This window comes from Spermophilus citellus (genome assembly GCF_964194105.1).
Source record: "Spermophilus citellus genome assembly, chromosome: 5".
Classification (NCBI taxonomy): domain Eukaryota; kingdom Metazoa; phylum Chordata; class Mammalia; order Rodentia; family Sciuridae; genus Spermophilus; species Spermophilus citellus.
Genome location: NC_138186.1, coordinates 158948649 through 158967209, shown reverse-complemented (window position 1 = coordinate 158967209; position 18561 = coordinate 158948649). Strand labels below are relative to the sequence as shown.

Sequence of the window (18561 nt, the reverse complement as noted above, 5' to 3'; positions counted from 1 at the left end):
GGTTAAGATTGCATTAGTCAGTGAAAAAAAATATCACCTGAAAGTCAAATATAGCCATACTCAATTATTACTTTCTCAGTATAACAAATTCCAAATGCAAGTGACTTTTTTGTTGTATGAAATCTAGGACTCTATACCATTATATTATAAATCATGCATATAAGAAAATGACTAAAATATTGAGATTTTCCTATATAAAATATGAGACTGTGAATCTCTTACAACATTAACTGTGTAAATAAGAGGAATTTGTAATACATATACAGTTTTTCATTTGTATGTTGCAATTTCAAAATTTGCAACTTGAGCAATACCAAAGTAATAATAATAAAAATAAAAGAAACAAATTTGGCCAATTTAAATATTACTATTCACTTTACTAATTGTACCATGCACATTGTGGAGGATGGGAGCTATTCATATTATTTTCACTATAGCTTATTTAGGATGATGTAACACTGTAAATACCCTACACATCCACTGAGAGAGAACTGGATGAATCAATTATGGTACATTTATGAGATGAGATGTTGTAATAACCATTAAAAATGATGATGTAGCCATGTGCAGTGGTGCATGTCTGTGATCTTGGTGGCTCAGAATGCCGAGGCAGGAGGATTGCAAGTTTGAGGCCAGCCTCAGCAACTTAGGTCCTAAGCAACTGAGACCCTGTCTCGAGACAAAAACCAAAAAGGGCTGGAGATGTGGCTCAGTGGTTGGTGCTGGTACCAAACATAAAAAGATGACATAGATTTACCTTTATTGACATAAAATATTCTCCATAGCCTATGGTTTTAAAAAATGTAGCTAAATCTTTTAAATATGATTCTTTTTTTTTTGCTTAAAAGTACACCTAAAGCAATATGAGATATAATCTTGGGCGAGTCAGTTAAAAAAACCCACTTTTTTTTTTTAAACTGGTAAATCAGATTTATAAACTGAATGTGCTGAAGTACGTAAAGGGCCTGTCAATATCAGTCACACAGTCCACACATCACAGTCACTGTTCATCCTGCACCTCTCCCTGGCCTAAGCAAACAAGAGGAAAGTTGTAGAACAAAGGATAAAGACCATGGTGCTGCTCCCTTTCTTTCCTAATCCTGTTTTCAGAGGCCATGAGTGCCAGGGTACATCTTCCCACTTTCCATTTTCATAATAATTAATATAATAATTTAATAGCAATAAATGTCCCACTGATGGACATTGGGGATGTTTCAAATTTTCACCATTACAATTTATATCCTTAAGAGTTTGTTTCTTTTTTTCTCTCTTTCTTTTCTTTGCACACAAGCACATATTCCTTCTCGTTCTCTTCCAAAATAATTTTGGTCATTAAGTGGTAACTGTTGGATCATTTCAAATCTTAATAATAATGATTTTCCAAAAAGTCTTTGCCAACTTCTACTTCCCCTAACACTATACAAAGTCTCTGTTTCCTTGCATCCTCGCCAACATTCAGTATTGACTATGCATCTTTTGGTCAGCTCGCAGTGTGTAGCACTTCACTGTTCTCATTTGCAGTTTTACATGCTGGCATTTTTCTCCTGAATCTGCATTGTATTTATGTGCTCAGAAAAACGTATCGAACACCTGCTATTACTACTGTGTAACCAAGTTCTGTCCCAAGCGAAAGGAATATGGCCATGAATACCAAAGGCAAAGTCCCTGTCCTCATGAAACTCCCACTGGAGCAGGAGAAGCTGAGAAAAACATGATAAGCAGATGTGTGTAAAGGCGGAAGTCCAGCAGGGGAAGGAGAGAGGGGCCTGGGGGATTTGCATAGGTGGCCAGGGAAGAACTGACTGTAAGAGCAGAATTTGCCTTTTGCTGCCAGATGCTTTTTTGGTTTGGCACATGGATCTTTGCCAGGTGTGTTGTAAAGATCCCCTCCCAGACCTTTATTATCATCATTTAATGTTTTTATATGTGTCACTTTTTTATGTTGGAGATTTTCATTTTAATTTTTAATCATGTCAAAAATATCTCTTATCGTTTCTGCATCCTGTGTCAGCAATGGCTTTTTATCTGCAGAACTGAAGATGTCTAACTGTTTGAAATCTGTCTGTGTCCAAGTTCTGGGACTTGGAGGAGGAAGAAAATTCATGGGCTTAGTTTGTCTTCTTGATCCAATTCCCATATTCACTTTTCTATTATTTCAAAAGGTCCCAAAGTCTATTTGGTAAGAGGACTTGTTATTACAATAAAAGTGACTTCCCTCCTCCCCACTAATACAGACTTAATGTGTAAAGATAATAAACCTAAAACTATCCAAAAATATGAGGTTTATTATAAAAAAAAATCAGAACCTGCTGCACCTGGCTAAGAAATTATGAAATGAATTTCTATTCCCAAAGTGCTGCTGACCTACTCAGAGACCCATTAAAAGGAGGGCAGACCTCATCATTTCTCCTCCACACCCCCTGTGGAAGAAAGCCATTCTCCTTTGAAAAACTCAGTGCTGTTAAGCCCAATGACTAGGTGTTTGTTCTTTGGTTTATGAAATTCAAGTGTCTGAGATTTTCATTCTTCTGTGGTGATGCAGATGAATCACCTGCCCCCAGGCTCTCTCAGTCCTGCATCCTGAAGAAGCAGGAGAGCCCCTGCCACCACAGGGAGGTGGGCGAGAAGGGAAGGGAAGAGGCAGAAAAGCAGAGAGGGAGGGAATCAATCCAAGTGACCCAAACAGGGCCACTTCCGGGAAGACAGCGCCACCTACCTGCCGGGAATATCCCTTCTCCGTGCTGGCCTGCCCAATGGTTATTTTTCGCAGAAATCGGTCATTGGTATCCAATACTGAAAGAGAACAGATTACTTGTTCTATCAACAAGTGTGGACTGGGCACCTAGGCTGATGCTAAGCAAGTGGCAGGAAGGGAGATCAAATGAACAAGACATGTCTGCGAGTGGTAAGAGCCTGAAGAAGATAAAGGAGGTGAGAGGAAGAGGTGGGGTGGGCTTGGACTCCCTTTCTGATTAGATAGCAAGGCAAAGCGCAGGGCATAAGCTAGACCCAGAAGGGTGCATGCAGTGTGACTGCACTTATCTGGGACAGCCAGAGAGGGAGATTCATGGAGACCCAGCACAGAACAGTTCCCAGGGCAGAGTGGAGTTGTTACTTAATGGGTACAGAGTTTCCATGAAGGATGACGTTCAGAGTGCAGATGGTGTCATCACTGGGGATTTATTTGATGCCACGAAGTGCATAGCGAAGACGGTAACACGATTTACTAAATGTATAACATGCACGGACAAAAATGGTGACAGAAATTACGTAGGTGTACTTGGAACTTCAAGCATCTGCAGGATGAAGAATGTTGATCTTTCTTTGACACATAAAGCACCAGGGAGGCTCCTGCCCGGCCTGCCTTTGATGTTCCCCGAGCCGGCTGCCACTGTTCTGTCTGTCTCTCACACACTATAACTCACACTACAGCACATACTAACCTCCTTTGTGATTTTTAAAGACATAAGCAGAGCATCTAAAAATGAAAGGACTACTTCTCAGTATTATCACTAGCTCATACTTTTATTCCCAAGATGCACAGCACAGTTGTCTAAAGTAAAAACATCTTTCCCGATGTGCAGCTATGCAGCGTTGGCACCAGACCGAAGCGATCTCCTTACCGAATTTATTTAAAGTCAACATGGAAATTCAGCTGTTCTTTGTTTAGTAAAGAGAAAACAAGCAAAAGGTTATTAGGACCAACTATGATTGGTGGCATCCAAAGTCTGCCTGTGCTTTTTACATGGTGCAAGTAGACGAGGGCATGTCACAATCCACCAGGACTCTGATAAACAGGGAAAGGTGTTAAAGCATCATTGATACCTGAAAGAAACATGAAGGTTCAGCCCACTGGGAAGACAGAGAGCTGACAGCAGCCCTAAGTTGACAATACATAATTCCTGGCCTCTAAATGAGAGGTGCAGGTGGAATGAGGAACATATTTATTCCTTCCTGGAGCAGGCAGTGAGGGCCTATTCTGTGCCCAGTCCTGTGCTGGCAGTCCAGGGACCCAAAGGTGCAGAAGATGTCATCCTGATGGATGGAGCTTCCTACAGGGGAGATGTGGACAGCACCAGGAGAGTGTGGAAGGACGGGGGTGGGACCACGGGATGGCTTTGTTGTTTCATTCTTTGCTCTGACAGTCCTTGAGCCCTTCAGTGGCTAACCCTGATTTGTCCTGTGCTCTCCACCTGGGATAGGTCCACTGTTTTGACTTCCTGGGAAAGTAGAGCATCAACTCCCTTCCATGACTGGGGCAGTGTTGGGGACCAGAAATTGAGGTGGGCTCACAGAGGATGGAGGCTGGTGGGCTTCAGCCATGATTGGGAGATGGGCACGTGAGGGAGACAGGGGAGGACATAAGCCTGTGACACTCCCCTGGGGGGAGCATGGGTGCTCAAAGACGCAGGGGCTCCGACCTGCCCAACTGTGCTAAGTCCTGCTCTTGGTCCTCTGGGAACAATAGTGGCTCAGTATCGACATTTTTTTCTATGTTATGTGTTTCTGGAAAAGTCTATGATTTCTGATTCCAACCTGTCCCCGGGCACATGAGACCTTAATGTACCAGGCACAGGATGAAGCAATCAGCATTTGTAGCCAGGTTGAAAGGAAGGGGTGACCACTAATTGGTTTGACATCCATTTCACCTGAGGTGTTTCTCCATCTCTACTAGGGACCTAGCGTCCCCTCCAGTTATCCAAAGTAGCTACTCTATCACAAGGATTACCCTAGTTGCAGATGGAAGCCAGAAAACCCTACTAGTCATGTCCTCAATTCACATGTGAGAGTCCTATTTCTCATTTTAATTTATGATGACCAGAACGAAACTACTTATCGAATGTCAGTTCAAATTGCTCTAACTCACATGGCTTTTCCATTGCAATACAGTTTTCTTCATTTAGTGCCTTGAACAGGAAAATAATTTTAGTGTTTTTTTTTTTTTTGGAATAATTTTTTAAAGTTGTCACTTCCATGAAAATCAATTTGTAACCACAGAATACTTCAGCCCCGTCTTCCTTCTCAGAGAGAATCCAATCACGTCCTGGCCTGGGTGATGTGGCTTCTCTCTTCAACACCGTAGCTGAGCCACTATTTCTGATGTCTGCCTTGGCTGGAGCCCCAAAGCAGCTGTGTAGAGAAATTTCTCTTGGCATATCCACACTCCTGGTTCAAAATATACTAATTTCCATCCGTATGATTTTTCTCTCGCCAGTGAACTTCCCCCCAAAGTTTTTTACACATTTAAATATAATGGCATTTTAACAATTAATCTTCCTAGTTATAATTTTTTTTTCCAAACAAGAAGGCTGCTCAATAAAATGCTGGTAAATATTCACATTGCTTGTTAAAAATGCTGTTGATCTCTTTGAAAGGCCCTGGGTTTGATGCCCAATACTGTGAAAAATAAAAAATAAGAAATAAACTAAAGTGACCATGAAACCAAGGGCTAACAAAATAGAAAATGTTTATGCCGCGAATGAAATTAGTTGAATATGAAATCTATATACCTAGATTATAACAGAAGTATATACAAAAAAAACCAGATGTACCTCTGGGCATGGTGGTGCAGGCCTGTAATACCAGCTCGGGAGGCTGAGGTAGGAGGATTGCAAGTTCAAAGCCAGCCTCAGCAAATTAGCGAGGCCCTAAGCAACTTAGGAGATGCTGTCTCAAATCAAAAAAAAAAAAAAAGGGGGGGGGGAGTGGTTATGCTGCGGATGTGGCTCAGTGACAGAGCACTCCTGGATTCAATCCTTGGTACCAAAACAACAAAACAAAATTAAAAAAAAAAAAAAAAAGCACCAAAAATTACAAGTATCAGTGCTAATCATCCTAGTGAAGTGATGTTTCTTACTCATTTGGCAATTTTCAAAATCTCTGTAATGTTATTCTTTTAAAATGGAAAATAGATCATTAATAGTTTCCAAGGATATTTTAAGTTAGTTTGGGAGACAAAGACCCCAGAAAAGCTGCCTAATACAACCACAGTGTTTTCTGATGCCCATTTGAACGGAGCTTTCCAGTTTGCAAAGCACACGCACATTTCCATGTTGCCTCCCCATGTGGAGGCTGGTGTCACCACATGTGGAGCACCTCTAATCCCAAAACCCACGATGCTCCAAAATCTGCAAGTGTTTGAGTGTCAACATGAAACCACAGGTGGAAAATCCCTCACCATGACATGTGTTTCATGTGCTAGATTATTTAAAATATTGTATAGAATGACCTTCAGGCTATGTGTATGTGGTGTCTATGGAACACAAATGAATGTCTTCTTTAGACACGGGTCCCATCTCCAATATACTTCATTATATTTATGCAAATATTATTTAAAAACTCTGAAACCTAAAACCCTCCGCTTCAGGTACTGCAGATAAGAGGTACTCAAGTTGCATTCTATTTTAAAGATGAGAAAACTGAGTGAGTGGGTTGTATGCTTGAAGATAGGCAGTTCACACTGGGCAGAGCCAAGGCTGGGTCTCTGGTATCTTGCACCTCGTGGTCTACGGGAAAACACTCAGTTTTTACTGGCCTGGCTCGTGGACCCCCTGGAACACAGCTTCATGATGGTGTGAGACCTGGGCTGGATTTGGAAGGCCAGGGAGATGGGGTGAGGATGCCTGAGCAAGGGTTGGCAAAAGGACAAGGGCAGACCCTCCTCACTGTAGAGCAGAAAGGAACAAAGGGCATGGAGCCATTCTGTGGCAGTCCTGTCCTGAAGGCCCAACTGTGCACCAGGGACTTTATAACACGGGGTGGTAGGAGCCACTGGAGGCTTCTGCTCAGGGAAGTGAGAGGTTAGTGTCTCTGTCAATGTGAACCTATGGAACTAGGGGATGGAACCGGAGTAAGATGATGTATCAGCAGGTAACTGTCGGAAATTGATAAATATGTTGTGAAAGTGGATAGAAACAGTAAAAATGGAGGACGGGTCTGAGGAGGACAATCCAGGAAGGATCAGGAATGCATGCCTGCCAGTGTGTCTGCAGTCCCAAGGGACCAACAGGTATGACTGTCACCTTCCTGGGAATATATACAGCCGATCATCTTCATTTCCATCTCCAAGAACCTGGGGCCCAGGACACACATGTCACTTGTTCAACTCAAGGTCATGCAGTGGGGATGGGGGGAAAGGGAGAGTGAGGGGGTGGAGAAACATATCCGAGACCCTGACTCAGTGTTTAGTGCTTTTCCCCACTAGCATACCCCACAGTGACCATCCAGATACAGGGGCAGAGTGGGAGCAGGGAGGACATCACAGCTGAAATGGAGAGGGAGGCAGGGAGGCCAGGAGGCAGCCTCTGAAGTCCACCTGTCCTGTGTTCGAAGCATCAGAGGGAGACCTGGCAAATGGCGGGAAGCATCTAGCAGATGAAAATACAAATTAGTGTTGCTTAGAGAGGGTGACAAAGAAGTGAAGGGACACGTAAGGAGAGACGTGGCTTTAATTTTTTTTTTTTTAAATCAGAGACAGAGGCCAAGGAGGAGAGAGACAGAAGAGAAAATTAATTCCCTTTGTAAATTTTGAATGGGTGGGAGTGGATGGGACTAAGCCCAGACAGCAGGTGGATTAAGTAGGAGGAAGAGGAGGGAAATAAACGGTGGAATTAAGAAGCCCAGGCAGGAAGACGATGGGAAGGAATAAAAATGTGCATTAATGATATTAATCAAAGAGTTTCCGCTGAAGCATATTCTCCCCACCTGCCTTCAAAACTCTGCTGTGTCCCCAGCTCCTACCTCTCTGCCACGTGATGGTACTGGGGTCGATGTTGAGACGGGCGAATTTACTCACTTCCTCTTCCGTCAGTGTGCCTGGGTCAGTCTTATTTATCCCCAGTTTCTAATGATTAAGAGGAAAAGACATGATAAGTTCAAGAAGGAATATAAAGCGTAAGGCCATGCCTCTTGCTTTATTCTCTCCATGCTAAGCCTTTTAAAAAACTAAACTTTGAGTAAATTGTAGGTTAGGCCAAATCATACAAATAAATGCCTGAGGTCCAACATCTTTTCCAGCTACAAGGCACCGAAAATCTATATTATATTTTTCAAAGACAGATCTGAAAACAGAGCAAAGTGGGCCATTCACTGTGAACTCTTGGGCTGCTTTATGAGGCCACCACCTACCAAGCTCTGAAGGGACATAGACTGCTATCCCCATAACAGATGCTTTAGTTCGTTAATTGTTCTTTCCAAATGCCTATAACAAAAAGCTAACGTTTATGTTGAAGATTCAAAACAAGTTATTTCTAATTCACTAAGAAAAAAAATTAAAATTTTAATGCATCTATTTTCAGCAAAGAAATTAACCTAAGAAAGTGGCTTTTAATAAATAAGTATATATACACATATATATTTAAAAAAAAGAATCACGGAAACAGACAGTGTACATGTTACAGCTGCTGAAGATGGAATTGCTTGCAACTCTCAACAGAGTGAACTTGGCTGAGTAACAAGCAAGGCAGAGAATTTTAAAAACCATTTAATACCAACCAGTGCTATGGATCATACCATGAAGGGTTATTTTTTAGTTTTGACGGAGAACAAGGGGAAGCCATGTAAGGAGCAGCAGAGAGGCAGCTAACAGCATTAGGAAGAAAATACCATGGAGGAGAATTAAGACGGCTTTCTCAAGTGCAACTGGAATGTTTTGCTGCAACAAAACCTGAGAGAGATGAATTTTCAAAGCTATCTCGTCATTTCATAGACATTGACGCATTTTACGAAAATACTTCTCTTTCAAGGAGAAGAATGCATCAAAATGCAGTTGTTAGTGTGACTCGTAGGGTCCTTGTAGATTGGTGAAGCGGTCGTCTCACTTCACATGTGAAAAAACTGAGTCCTAAAAATACACTCGTTCACCTGGTTTGTGGTGCAGGATCCAGGTTTCAGGCTTCTAATTCTGCACTCTGTCTGCTAAATTGTTCAGTCTCTTTAGAGTGTAATACCCAAAAGTGTATCTGGAAACCAAAATTGAGTCAAGTTCAACATTTCTGGCTTTGGCAATCCTTCTGATGTGTTTCTAGGATATTTTCTTTTTAAACAACCGCTAACTGGAAACCTACCTTCAGCCGAGCAAGTTGAATTTCTGAAAATTCTCTGACACCATTCACTGAAGGGACCAGACGGTTATAAAGAGCCTAAAAAATAAACCAACAAACACAACTCCACAAAGTTTAAAGGTGGACCATGCACTTGGGCATTTCATAGGCTATGACAAAGTTCATGACAGTTATAACAAACTATTTAGATTAAAAGTCCCATTAAAATTTGGGGACTAACGTAAACCATAAAGACTTAGAAAATTCTGTTATTTTAATAAAAATTGACTAAATTTGAAATAATACAGATTGCAAATAGCTTGTATAAACATAGCAAATAGCTCTTGATCTATAGCCTATGACTATCAAATTAATATTTATCTGGATGGTGTTCCAAGGATACACCGGGGAATCACTTTACTTGAAGAAAGTCAGGACCTTTCTTGTAAAACATGCCAAAAAGCACCCTGAGGATTTTGGACCTAGTACCCGGGCTCTTTCAGGTGTGTACTCAGCTCTTGGACTGCACGTATGTGAAGCCCAGGATGGGTCTCTGACTCTTACAGCACAGCTAAATTAACTGCATGTAGCATTAGTCTTAAAAAAGGTGCATGTCCAATCTCCCCGTTAGTATATAGACCAGAGACTGGACCTGGCTAGAATGAAGAGAATTGGCCCAATGGTCACCTTAGAACTAAAAACTCATTTCTAGTGATATTTGGCTTAAAAAGTACAACATAATAGAATTCACCCAACAGCTTGGCAATGGTCATAAACCCATCTGAGAATCTGACCAAAGTACGGCTGCTCTCTTGGAATTGAGAACATATATAATATTCACAGAACACTGAAAAAATTTTTAGAGAGTTTACAGACTAGAAATCTTTCCATGATTCCTTAAGAAACCAGGAATCCCAAGGATCAAGTTCCCAAATTAGATAATAAGGAATCCTTCCCACCTTATCGGTTTGAGTGTTTTCATGCAAAATCCTTGTGTCGATGGCAGCGGCCAGCAAGTTATTGGCAGCAGTAATGGCGTGGATGTCCCCAGTTAAGTGCAGATTGAACTATAAATGAAACGGAACATCTATCTGTTTCAAACAAATATCACCGAATAGAAAAAACGATACACTAACTATGTATCTTTATAACAAGCTGAATCCATGATGACCTAAATCAGGAAGTCCAGGTCAAGGCCTTCCACTGGACAAAGAGTACTTGAACAGCCTCTTTCATCACAAATTCTTCTATCCTCGGGTTAGATGAGAAACATTCTGATGGACTTATTGATAGCTTTCCTTATTTTGGTTTCTTTCTCTTTCTCTTTATGTATTGCTTTATTCTTTAAAAAAAAAACTGCACTACATCAACTATTCATTGGAATGACAAGGTATAAAATAAAGAGTAACAACAGAATATAAAACATTACAGAAAGTTTAAGAAAGAAGGTATGTCATTCCCACAGCTCTATTAATTTTGCTATTTTCCTTCTAGTCCCAATGTACACATGATCATTATTTGTATAACTGGCAAACTTATATTTGGAAACTTGTTTAAAAAAAAGTTATTAGAGAGTGAGCATTTCCTAATCCAAATATCTGAAATTCAGAGTGCTTCAAAATGCAGAACTTTTTGAGTACACTATCATATTGCCGACTGAAAAATATGCATGAAATTTTGTTTCATATGCAAAATTATTGAAAATATCACATCAAATTATGTCCAGGTTTATGTAGAAGGTACATATAAAACATAAATAAATTTCATGTTCATATTTGGGTTCCATTCCCAAGATATCTCATTATGTATATTTAAAAATTTTTAAATTTAAATAAACCTGAAATTCTTCTGGCCCCAGGCATTCTGGATAAGAAATCTTCCTGCAGTCTATAATAATCTTGTTGGTGTAGTTTATTAAGGCTGTGGAATCATGGAGATGCATAAAAAAGTTTACCCTCCAATGTCTGGATATGTAAATTGCTTTCAAATTTTCACTTTTGCCAAAAAAGTGCTATAACTCTAAACAATAAATGCAAATAGTAATTATTAATAAGCAATATATTTCTGGGAGTTAAAGGATTCTGATTAATATAAGAAAAGTTCTTTTTCAAAGTTTTAGCTGCAAAACACAGTAGATGAGTTACTTTAGGAAAAAAGTTACACCTTCAGACTAAAAAAATAACAATGGAAAAAAGATGGTATTCTGTTTTAAGATGCATTTCTTTAACCTCTTGGAAGGTTAAAAATTCATATTTCTTGTTAAATTTTGTATTCACTAGAGAAAATGTGAAAATTACATATATATGTATATTTCATAAAATATATTTATAATTTCCAATGTTGGGATCCCAGTTCCGTAATAGCTTATGCCTTAGCTTTTACATTTAATGTTAATGTTACTAGAATTTTTATATCATAGTTTTCAAAACATGTTGTTAATTTGATATTCTATCTTTAAACATTTAAGTTTTTCGCAATTTTTTAATGTTATGAACTAGACGGAGTTTTTTGTTTGTATTTGGTACTGGGAATAGAAGCCAGGGGTGCTTTACCACTGAGCTACATACCCAGCACTTTTTTATATTTAATTTTGAGACATGGTCTTGCTAAGCCATTTAGGGCCTCACTAAGTGGCTGAAGCTGGTCTCAAACTTGCCATCCTCCTGCCTTAGCCTCCCAGGTTGCTGGGATTACAGGCATACGCAGAGCCCCAGGCACACAGCTCCCAGCCCACAGCTAGAGTTTTAAAATTAAATCTTTATACGCACATCCAGTTCTTCCTCGGGATAAACTAAAAATGAACTTATTTGGGCAAAGGACATGAATGTTTTTAAGGTACTTGATACATTTTTCTAACTCTTTTTGCAGAAGTTTTATTAATATACACTTCCCAGAAGCGATGGAGAGTGTACTTCAATCTATCTCTGCCAAAATTTGGTATGAATGCTACTTTGAAAAATTCTGCTCTGTCAACTTGAGAAGTGAAGCAGTAACTGACAGTGGTTTTAATGCAGATGTTTTTGGTTATTAGTGGAGATGGAACACCCTTGGTTAGTTACTATTTATCTTCTGACATTTTTCTTGAACCCTTTGGCCATTCTACAACTGGGGTTTAAGTTTTGCTTCCAGCTGTCTACTTGATATCCTCTCGGGTGTCTCAAAGGACCCCCGAGGACTCTTCCCTCTGGACGGCTCTCCTTCACCACAGACACTACCAACTCAGTTCCCCAATTCTCCATTTCAACAGAAGATTCCATTGATTTGCTCAATGCAACACCCCGGACATTACCCTTTGATTCTCCCCTCGACTCATCCCAACATCTTCTGCCTTAGCCTCCCAAGTTGCTGGGATTTCAGGCATATGCAGATGTCCTACAAACATCAGCAAACAGAGCTTAAATCACCATCCTTTTTCTACCCTCAAGGCCACTGTCCTGGGCCCAGCAGCTACCATCTTCCCCCTGGGCTGCCCCCATAGTATCCATACTGGGCTTCATCTGTCGACTCTTTGCACAGAGGCCAGAGTGAGTTTTGGAAAGCCTAATCTGCCTCCTGTTGTGATTTAGGGAAGATCCCTTCAACGAGGCCGACCATGACACTTAAATAAAATCCAGGCTCTTGGCTAAGAACTGAAAGGGCTGGCACCTATCCACTCTTGTGTCCCATCTCCCTCACCCACCCTGCCTGGGGGGCTGCAGCCACACTGGTGTCCTCCTGTTCTCTGAACAGGCCAACCCCTCTCCTGTCTCAGGACTTTCCCACCAGAGTTCCCGCTGCCTGGAAAGTCTTTCCTCACTCTTGACCCTTTAAGTCTTCCTATTTTCACTTTCATTTTCTTGGCCCATCTGGAATTTATTCTAACATCTCCCCCATTTGACTATTTGTGACATTTCTTCCAGTGTGTACTGTGAGTGCAGGTGTCTAGTATTAACAAGCGGTAAGCGTCAGGCGCTGTGCTCAGAGCTGCAGATATAGGGATGGAGAAGACACGAGGGTGTTCTGCTCTCAGGGACCAGCTGTCTGACTGTGTGCTCCAAGCCACGTAGTGAATGGCTTAAAACAGTGGGACACCACCTCCCTTCCCTGTTTGCTGGTGAAATCCTGCGTTCTATGTTCCCTAGACTCCATTCCCAGCCTAGCCTCCTGGCTCTGGATCGATCCTCCTGGCTCTGGATCGATCCTCCTGGCTCTGGATCGATCCTCCTGGCTTTGTCAATAGTACTCACTCCCATTCAGATGTGAGGCTTGGGCTGTTTTCTCAGCAATGCCTTGGACTCCTCTTTCTCACTCCCACCCCTTATTCTTAAGGGTTTTTCCAAAGTTTCCTCCCAGACACTCAGGCCTCTATGGGTAAATACTTCTCCTACTCCTTCAACAAAGTAAAAAAAAAAAAAAATACTTTCTAATGAGCACCCATTATTTTCTGGGCACTATACTAAGTGCTGGGACCTGGCACCTCAAGACAGGCCTCCAACTCACAGAAGACAACCAAACTGATGTCTGAAAACACAGGGGAATTTGTGGGGTGGAGCAGAAATTCAAGAACAGAACCCGAGATGGGTAATAAGAAGGGTGGAAAAGGAAGAGAAGAATGTTCCAGGTATGGGGAAAGTCTTGGAATCAAGATAAAACAGGGGACTGAGGGTGCAGCTCAGTGGTAGAGCATGTTTGAGCATTCATTAAGTCCTGGGTTAGGGCCTCACTTTTACCTGCAAGGTAACAATAAGAGAAAATAGGACGGGAGTCTGTGAGGAGACTGAAATGGGGATGGTGGGGGGACGGCCAGCAGATGGTGAAGCAGAACTAGCAGGCTACTGAGCCTTCACGTTGAGCAGGAGAGATGGGCAAGACAGTGACCTGCTCAGACCAGGGTTCAGGGAGCGTATGAAGGAGCGAACTGTGAGGCTGATGCAGACAGCAGAGGTGCTGAGATGAGCCCTGGTTAGGTCCAAGGCACAAAGGAGGCTACGCGGGATGAAGAAAAGGTTCTCAGGAAAATAAGAACTGATACCACTGGCTTTTTTTTTTCCTTGTTCTCCTCTGCAAACATTTTATTTTGGAGTCTTAATGGGCAGAAGTGAGCATCCAAGTCCTCCTGACTTTGGTGGTATAGCAATGACCAATGGAAGGACAGGTCAACATTCTTAAGAACATTCAAGTCTACACAGGTATTGGGACTTAGAATCTTTTGCAATCTAGAAAGGTAGTATGATGCATGTAAAACTTATTTATAAAATACCCCAACCAGGCAGTAGACCAGCACCCTTCAGAATAGGAATATGCGTGAATAATCAGCAAAACATGAATATTCACACCAGGTGGCGTACACAAAACCCACACATGGCTCCCAACAGTCAATGGGAGGTTCTGCCACCACAGGAGCTATGCGAATGCTCTGGGTTTACAGAGTCTTTCAGGCTTTAGATCATGGATGAAGGACTGTGGGCTGCTTGATGAAACAGACACTGAGATGTCAGGAAGGAAACAGGGACCCACGGCACACCTCAAGGCCTTACCTCCTCCATGGGGATGACCTGTGCGTATCCGCCACCTGCAGCTCCTCCTAAACAACAAGGTGGCATTTAGTGAGTCATCAAGTGCATCTGCACAGCCCCGACAGAGCCCCAGGCACAGCTCCCAACCAAATAGGTAGGCATCTATGCCAAGGTGAAATCATTACCTGCTCTGTGCAAGCAGAACAGGAGTAAAACAAAGTTTGCATGGGTGTCCAACTGTGCAATCGAAGACTTCCATTTCTTTGTTTAAAAACAAAGGTAAAATAATAAAGATACACACACACATACACATTTGCTATATATATAGCAAATGTCAGCACTATAAAAACATTTCAGAACTAGGATTATGGGTGCAAGACCATAATCCCAGCAATTTAGGAGGCTGAGGCAGGAGGATCACAAGCTTGAGGCTAATCTGAGCAATTTAGGAAGATCCTGTCTCAAAAAATAAAAAAGGTCTGGGTATAGCTTAGTAGTAGAACAACTACTACTGGGTTGAATCCCTAGTACTAAAATAACAACCAACAAAAAGCATACTTCAGGATATAACATGGTTTTATTAATTTATTATTGGATATCAAGGCTGTACTTTACCTAAATCATACATATACTGAAGTAGTAAAAATTTTCGCTTAAAAAGCCACCTGTAAATGATCTACAGATTATAAACTTCAGCCAGATCATTTTAGATAATCCTAGGAAAGGTCTGTCCTGTTGTTTATCCTTTAGGCATTAAAGCTGTATGTTAAAAAAAAAAAAGCATCTCACCCACTTGCATAACATTTTACAATTTACCCCATTCTTGTTAGGCTACCTCATTTGAGCTTCATAACAACCTGATGAGCTGGGCACCATTGACTTTTTAAACTCTGACGGACGCAGCTCAGAGAGGTCTTCACTGGCGATAGGTCACACAAGGGTGAGAGACACAGCTGTGATCCAAACCTTGGCCCTCTCACTCCAAGCCTAATGTTTGTTCCACTGCATAATGGATGACCCTCTATGAGTTATCAGTTCTTGATGAGTTAGGAGTTATTAATGTTTATAAAAGTAATATAAATATAATATAGTTAAAAACCACGAACTGCCAAGAACACACAGTAATGGCAATAAGTGCTATTGTAAAATGAAGTAAGGAGTGACTTCACAATAAATCAATGAAGAAAGAGTAATGAGTGGGAATGTGCCAGACACGAGCCCAGCCAGAGCCAGAGAGGAATTTCATCATGACTCTGCACAGCCAGTTCGTCTCCAGAGCTCCTCAGGCCCCACACGACAGCTCCCACAAGCTGAGTCTTGGGGGCCAACTTAAGGGGCCTCTCAGGGTTTAGAGAGAAGGATCTTCACAGGGCTGGGATGATAAAATGCCCCCAGGACCAGCAGATTTTCAAAGGTTTTGGCAAACAAGGCCCAGTCGAGACAGAATGGGGAGGACTGCCCAATGGGCCGAGGGGAGCGGGTCTCCCATGGGCTGCACTGAAGACCCTGCCCCATGCAGCTCCCTAGGCATTTCTGCGTGCCAGGAGGACCAACCTGGGGTAACTGCTACATACTCAGTGTGCAGAGGGCATATGTAGGCACAAAATGGACCAATTCTTCTGAAAAGTTTTACCCCCTGTGTATGACATTCTTTTTAAAAAGCCCCCCCTACACACAATTTTGCTCTGACAAATATACAAGTTGCAAAATAAAGTACCTTTCACTCCAAAAGTCGGCCCTTGGGAAGGCTGCCTCAGACAGGCAAAGGAGTTGACGTGCAGGTGGGCGGTCAGCGCCTGCACCAGCCCGATGGTGACTGTGCTCTTCCCTTCTCCAAGAGGGGTGGGCGTGATCCTGATGGGGGGGAGAGTGAACTGAGTCATTTTTCCAAGACAAACCATGCAGAGCTAACCTCTCCCAACTCCACTCAGTAATGCCGTTGCTTGGATCACGGTGGTCTACCCTCAGCACTCAGGCCAGGCTGAAAGTAAGATCAAGAGAGACATGTAGAGGGGCTGGGGCTGTGGCTCAGTGGTACAGTGCCTGCCTAGTGTGTGTGAGGCACTGGGTTCGATTCACAGCACCACATGTAGGCAAATAAATAAATAAAGGTCTATCAATAACTAATAAAAGTATTTTTTTTTAAAAAAAGAGAGAACAGGGAAGAGAACTAGAAACCAAAAGAGCAAAGTTATCTTTCTAACTCCTTAGAGTGAGGAAGTTCTTTGTTCTCATGGAGGGACACCAGCATTTCTGTTGCTTCCTATCTCTTGGAGACTCACAACTAAGCCTAATCCCTTTCCATTCAATAGCTCTTTCAATATTGTAAAAGAGTAAGTCCAAAGCCCCTCCCATAGAAAGCAGGAATCACCCCCCCCCCCGGAGTTTATTACTGATAACACCCAAAAAAGACAAATATTCACATGTTTATAACAACATCACAGTATTAGATGATAGGAAGCGAACCAATTACATTCCCAAAGACAACCCATAAAGCTATTCCTTAGCATCTTATTACCACCAAATGCACCATTTGTGCATTACATGGTATGAGTCGGGATGTGTAGGATATTAAACTACAACAGATCTGATGACTGTTTTCTGGCCTACAAAATTTGGTGAAGTGGCCACAAAGAGGAAGTCATGCCTTTGATCCACCGTGGTCCCCAGCTATCTCAGACCATCCCTATAACACGATCAGTGATGGACAAGTCAGATTCCTTCTCTGCATGGATAACTCAGTGACTACAATACACGTGATAAACACTAAGATGGGGAATAGGTCAAACAGACTATGTTAAGTGTGCACATGGAAGGAGGATCTAACTAGATTGGGAACACCAGGGAAGGCTTCCTGTAGGAAGTGACATCTTGGTGGAGTCCTGATAAATATTATCCAGATAAAACTGAGTGGGGTAGGGGTGGTTAATAAGCAGAGAACTTTGCATCTATGGTCTTATTTGTATCCCATTTGATAGATGAGAAAACAGGTACAGAGAGTTTGAATAACTTGCCCACGATCACCTGACTAGAAAGCAGTAGAGCTGGTCATACTCCACAGACCAGCTGTCTGACTTCCCCGGTTATTTCTACTGATGGAATAGTAAGTGTTCTGCTGTGGTAACTACAGCTTGCAGATTAACTAGCAGATTAGGGCAAGGAATGAACACAGTCAGCCAGGGAGAATGAGCAGAGAAAGAGAAGGGAATGGACAAGTACATCTGAGAGACCAAAGGAAATCAAGGAGTAATAAGATGAAAGAAGAACCCCCCCCCCCATAAGAAGGCCAAAGAAGAGCACATTTAAGACAGAGGGAGTCACAGGCCACTGAGGTTTGAAATCAAGTGAGGACAGAGGAGAGCCAGCGGACTCCATGACAGAGTGACCACTACAGGAGGGGTTGGTGGTGAGCCAGCAAGAAGAAGACACGGTGAAATAACCTTCAACTCCCAAGTCACATCAAAGTGGCATCCCCGTTACCTCTGCATGTGTCTAACGAGCACATTTTGGAGCGGGGCCAACAAGGAGACTCAAAGTTACACAAAGGTGCTTATCCATGGAGTCAACTTTCTACTCTTTGAGATACAACACTCATAATTATAAGAGCAGACGCCCAGAGACATCAAAATCTTAGGAAAGCTTGTAAAGATGATGTAGTACCTTCTGTAGGGCAGTTTCAGGACCTACTGAGCATTTATTGTTTGCAAAGAAAAAAGCGATTGACTTGAGCAGTGTCCCATGAGTGATTACATTTTCTTTCCCCAGGACAGGCTCACAGAGCTGCACAGCGGGCCAAGAGCGGCCACGCCCAGCGATGACCTCCTGGAAACTTCAGCCAGCCATCCAAGTCTTAATTAGAAACACAGGACCGCTCAGCTTTTTGCCAACGAATACAATTCAGGAAAATCAGAAAGTAGGAAGTATTTATTGGGAGCAATAAAAGGAGAGCTACAATAAAAAATTTATTTCGCCTCATGCCTGCATGCGATATCAAAATTTGGTCTACTTTTTTCCCCACAGTATCC

The 18561-nt window shown here is 42.0% G+C and overlaps 1 protein-coding gene across 3 annotated transcripts in view; it reads right to left on the bottom strand.

Annotated features, from left to right (window-relative positions):
* The window catches only part of MTHFD1L (methylenetetrahydrofolate dehydrogenase (NADP+ dependent) 1 like), a 191846-nt gene that overhangs the window by 125095 nt on the left and 48190 nt on the right, over positions 1-18561 (bottom strand). For 2 of the 3 annotated variants that reach the window (XM_081295963.1, XM_081295965.1), the window contains exons 12-17: positions 16254-16390; positions 14558-14604; positions 10001-10108; positions 9066-9140; positions 7741-7843; positions 2717-2793 (exon numbers count right to left, since the gene is read on the bottom strand). In XM_081295963.1, the coding sequence (XP_081152089.1) occupies positions 2717-2793; positions 7741-7843; positions 9066-9140; positions 10001-10108; positions 14558-14604; positions 16254-16390 (547 nt within the window). The remainder of the gene's footprint in view (positions 1-2716; positions 2794-7740; positions 7844-9065; positions 9141-10000; positions 10109-14557; positions 14605-16253; positions 16391-18561) is intronic. The other variant, XM_081295964.1, reaches the window with a different exon arrangement.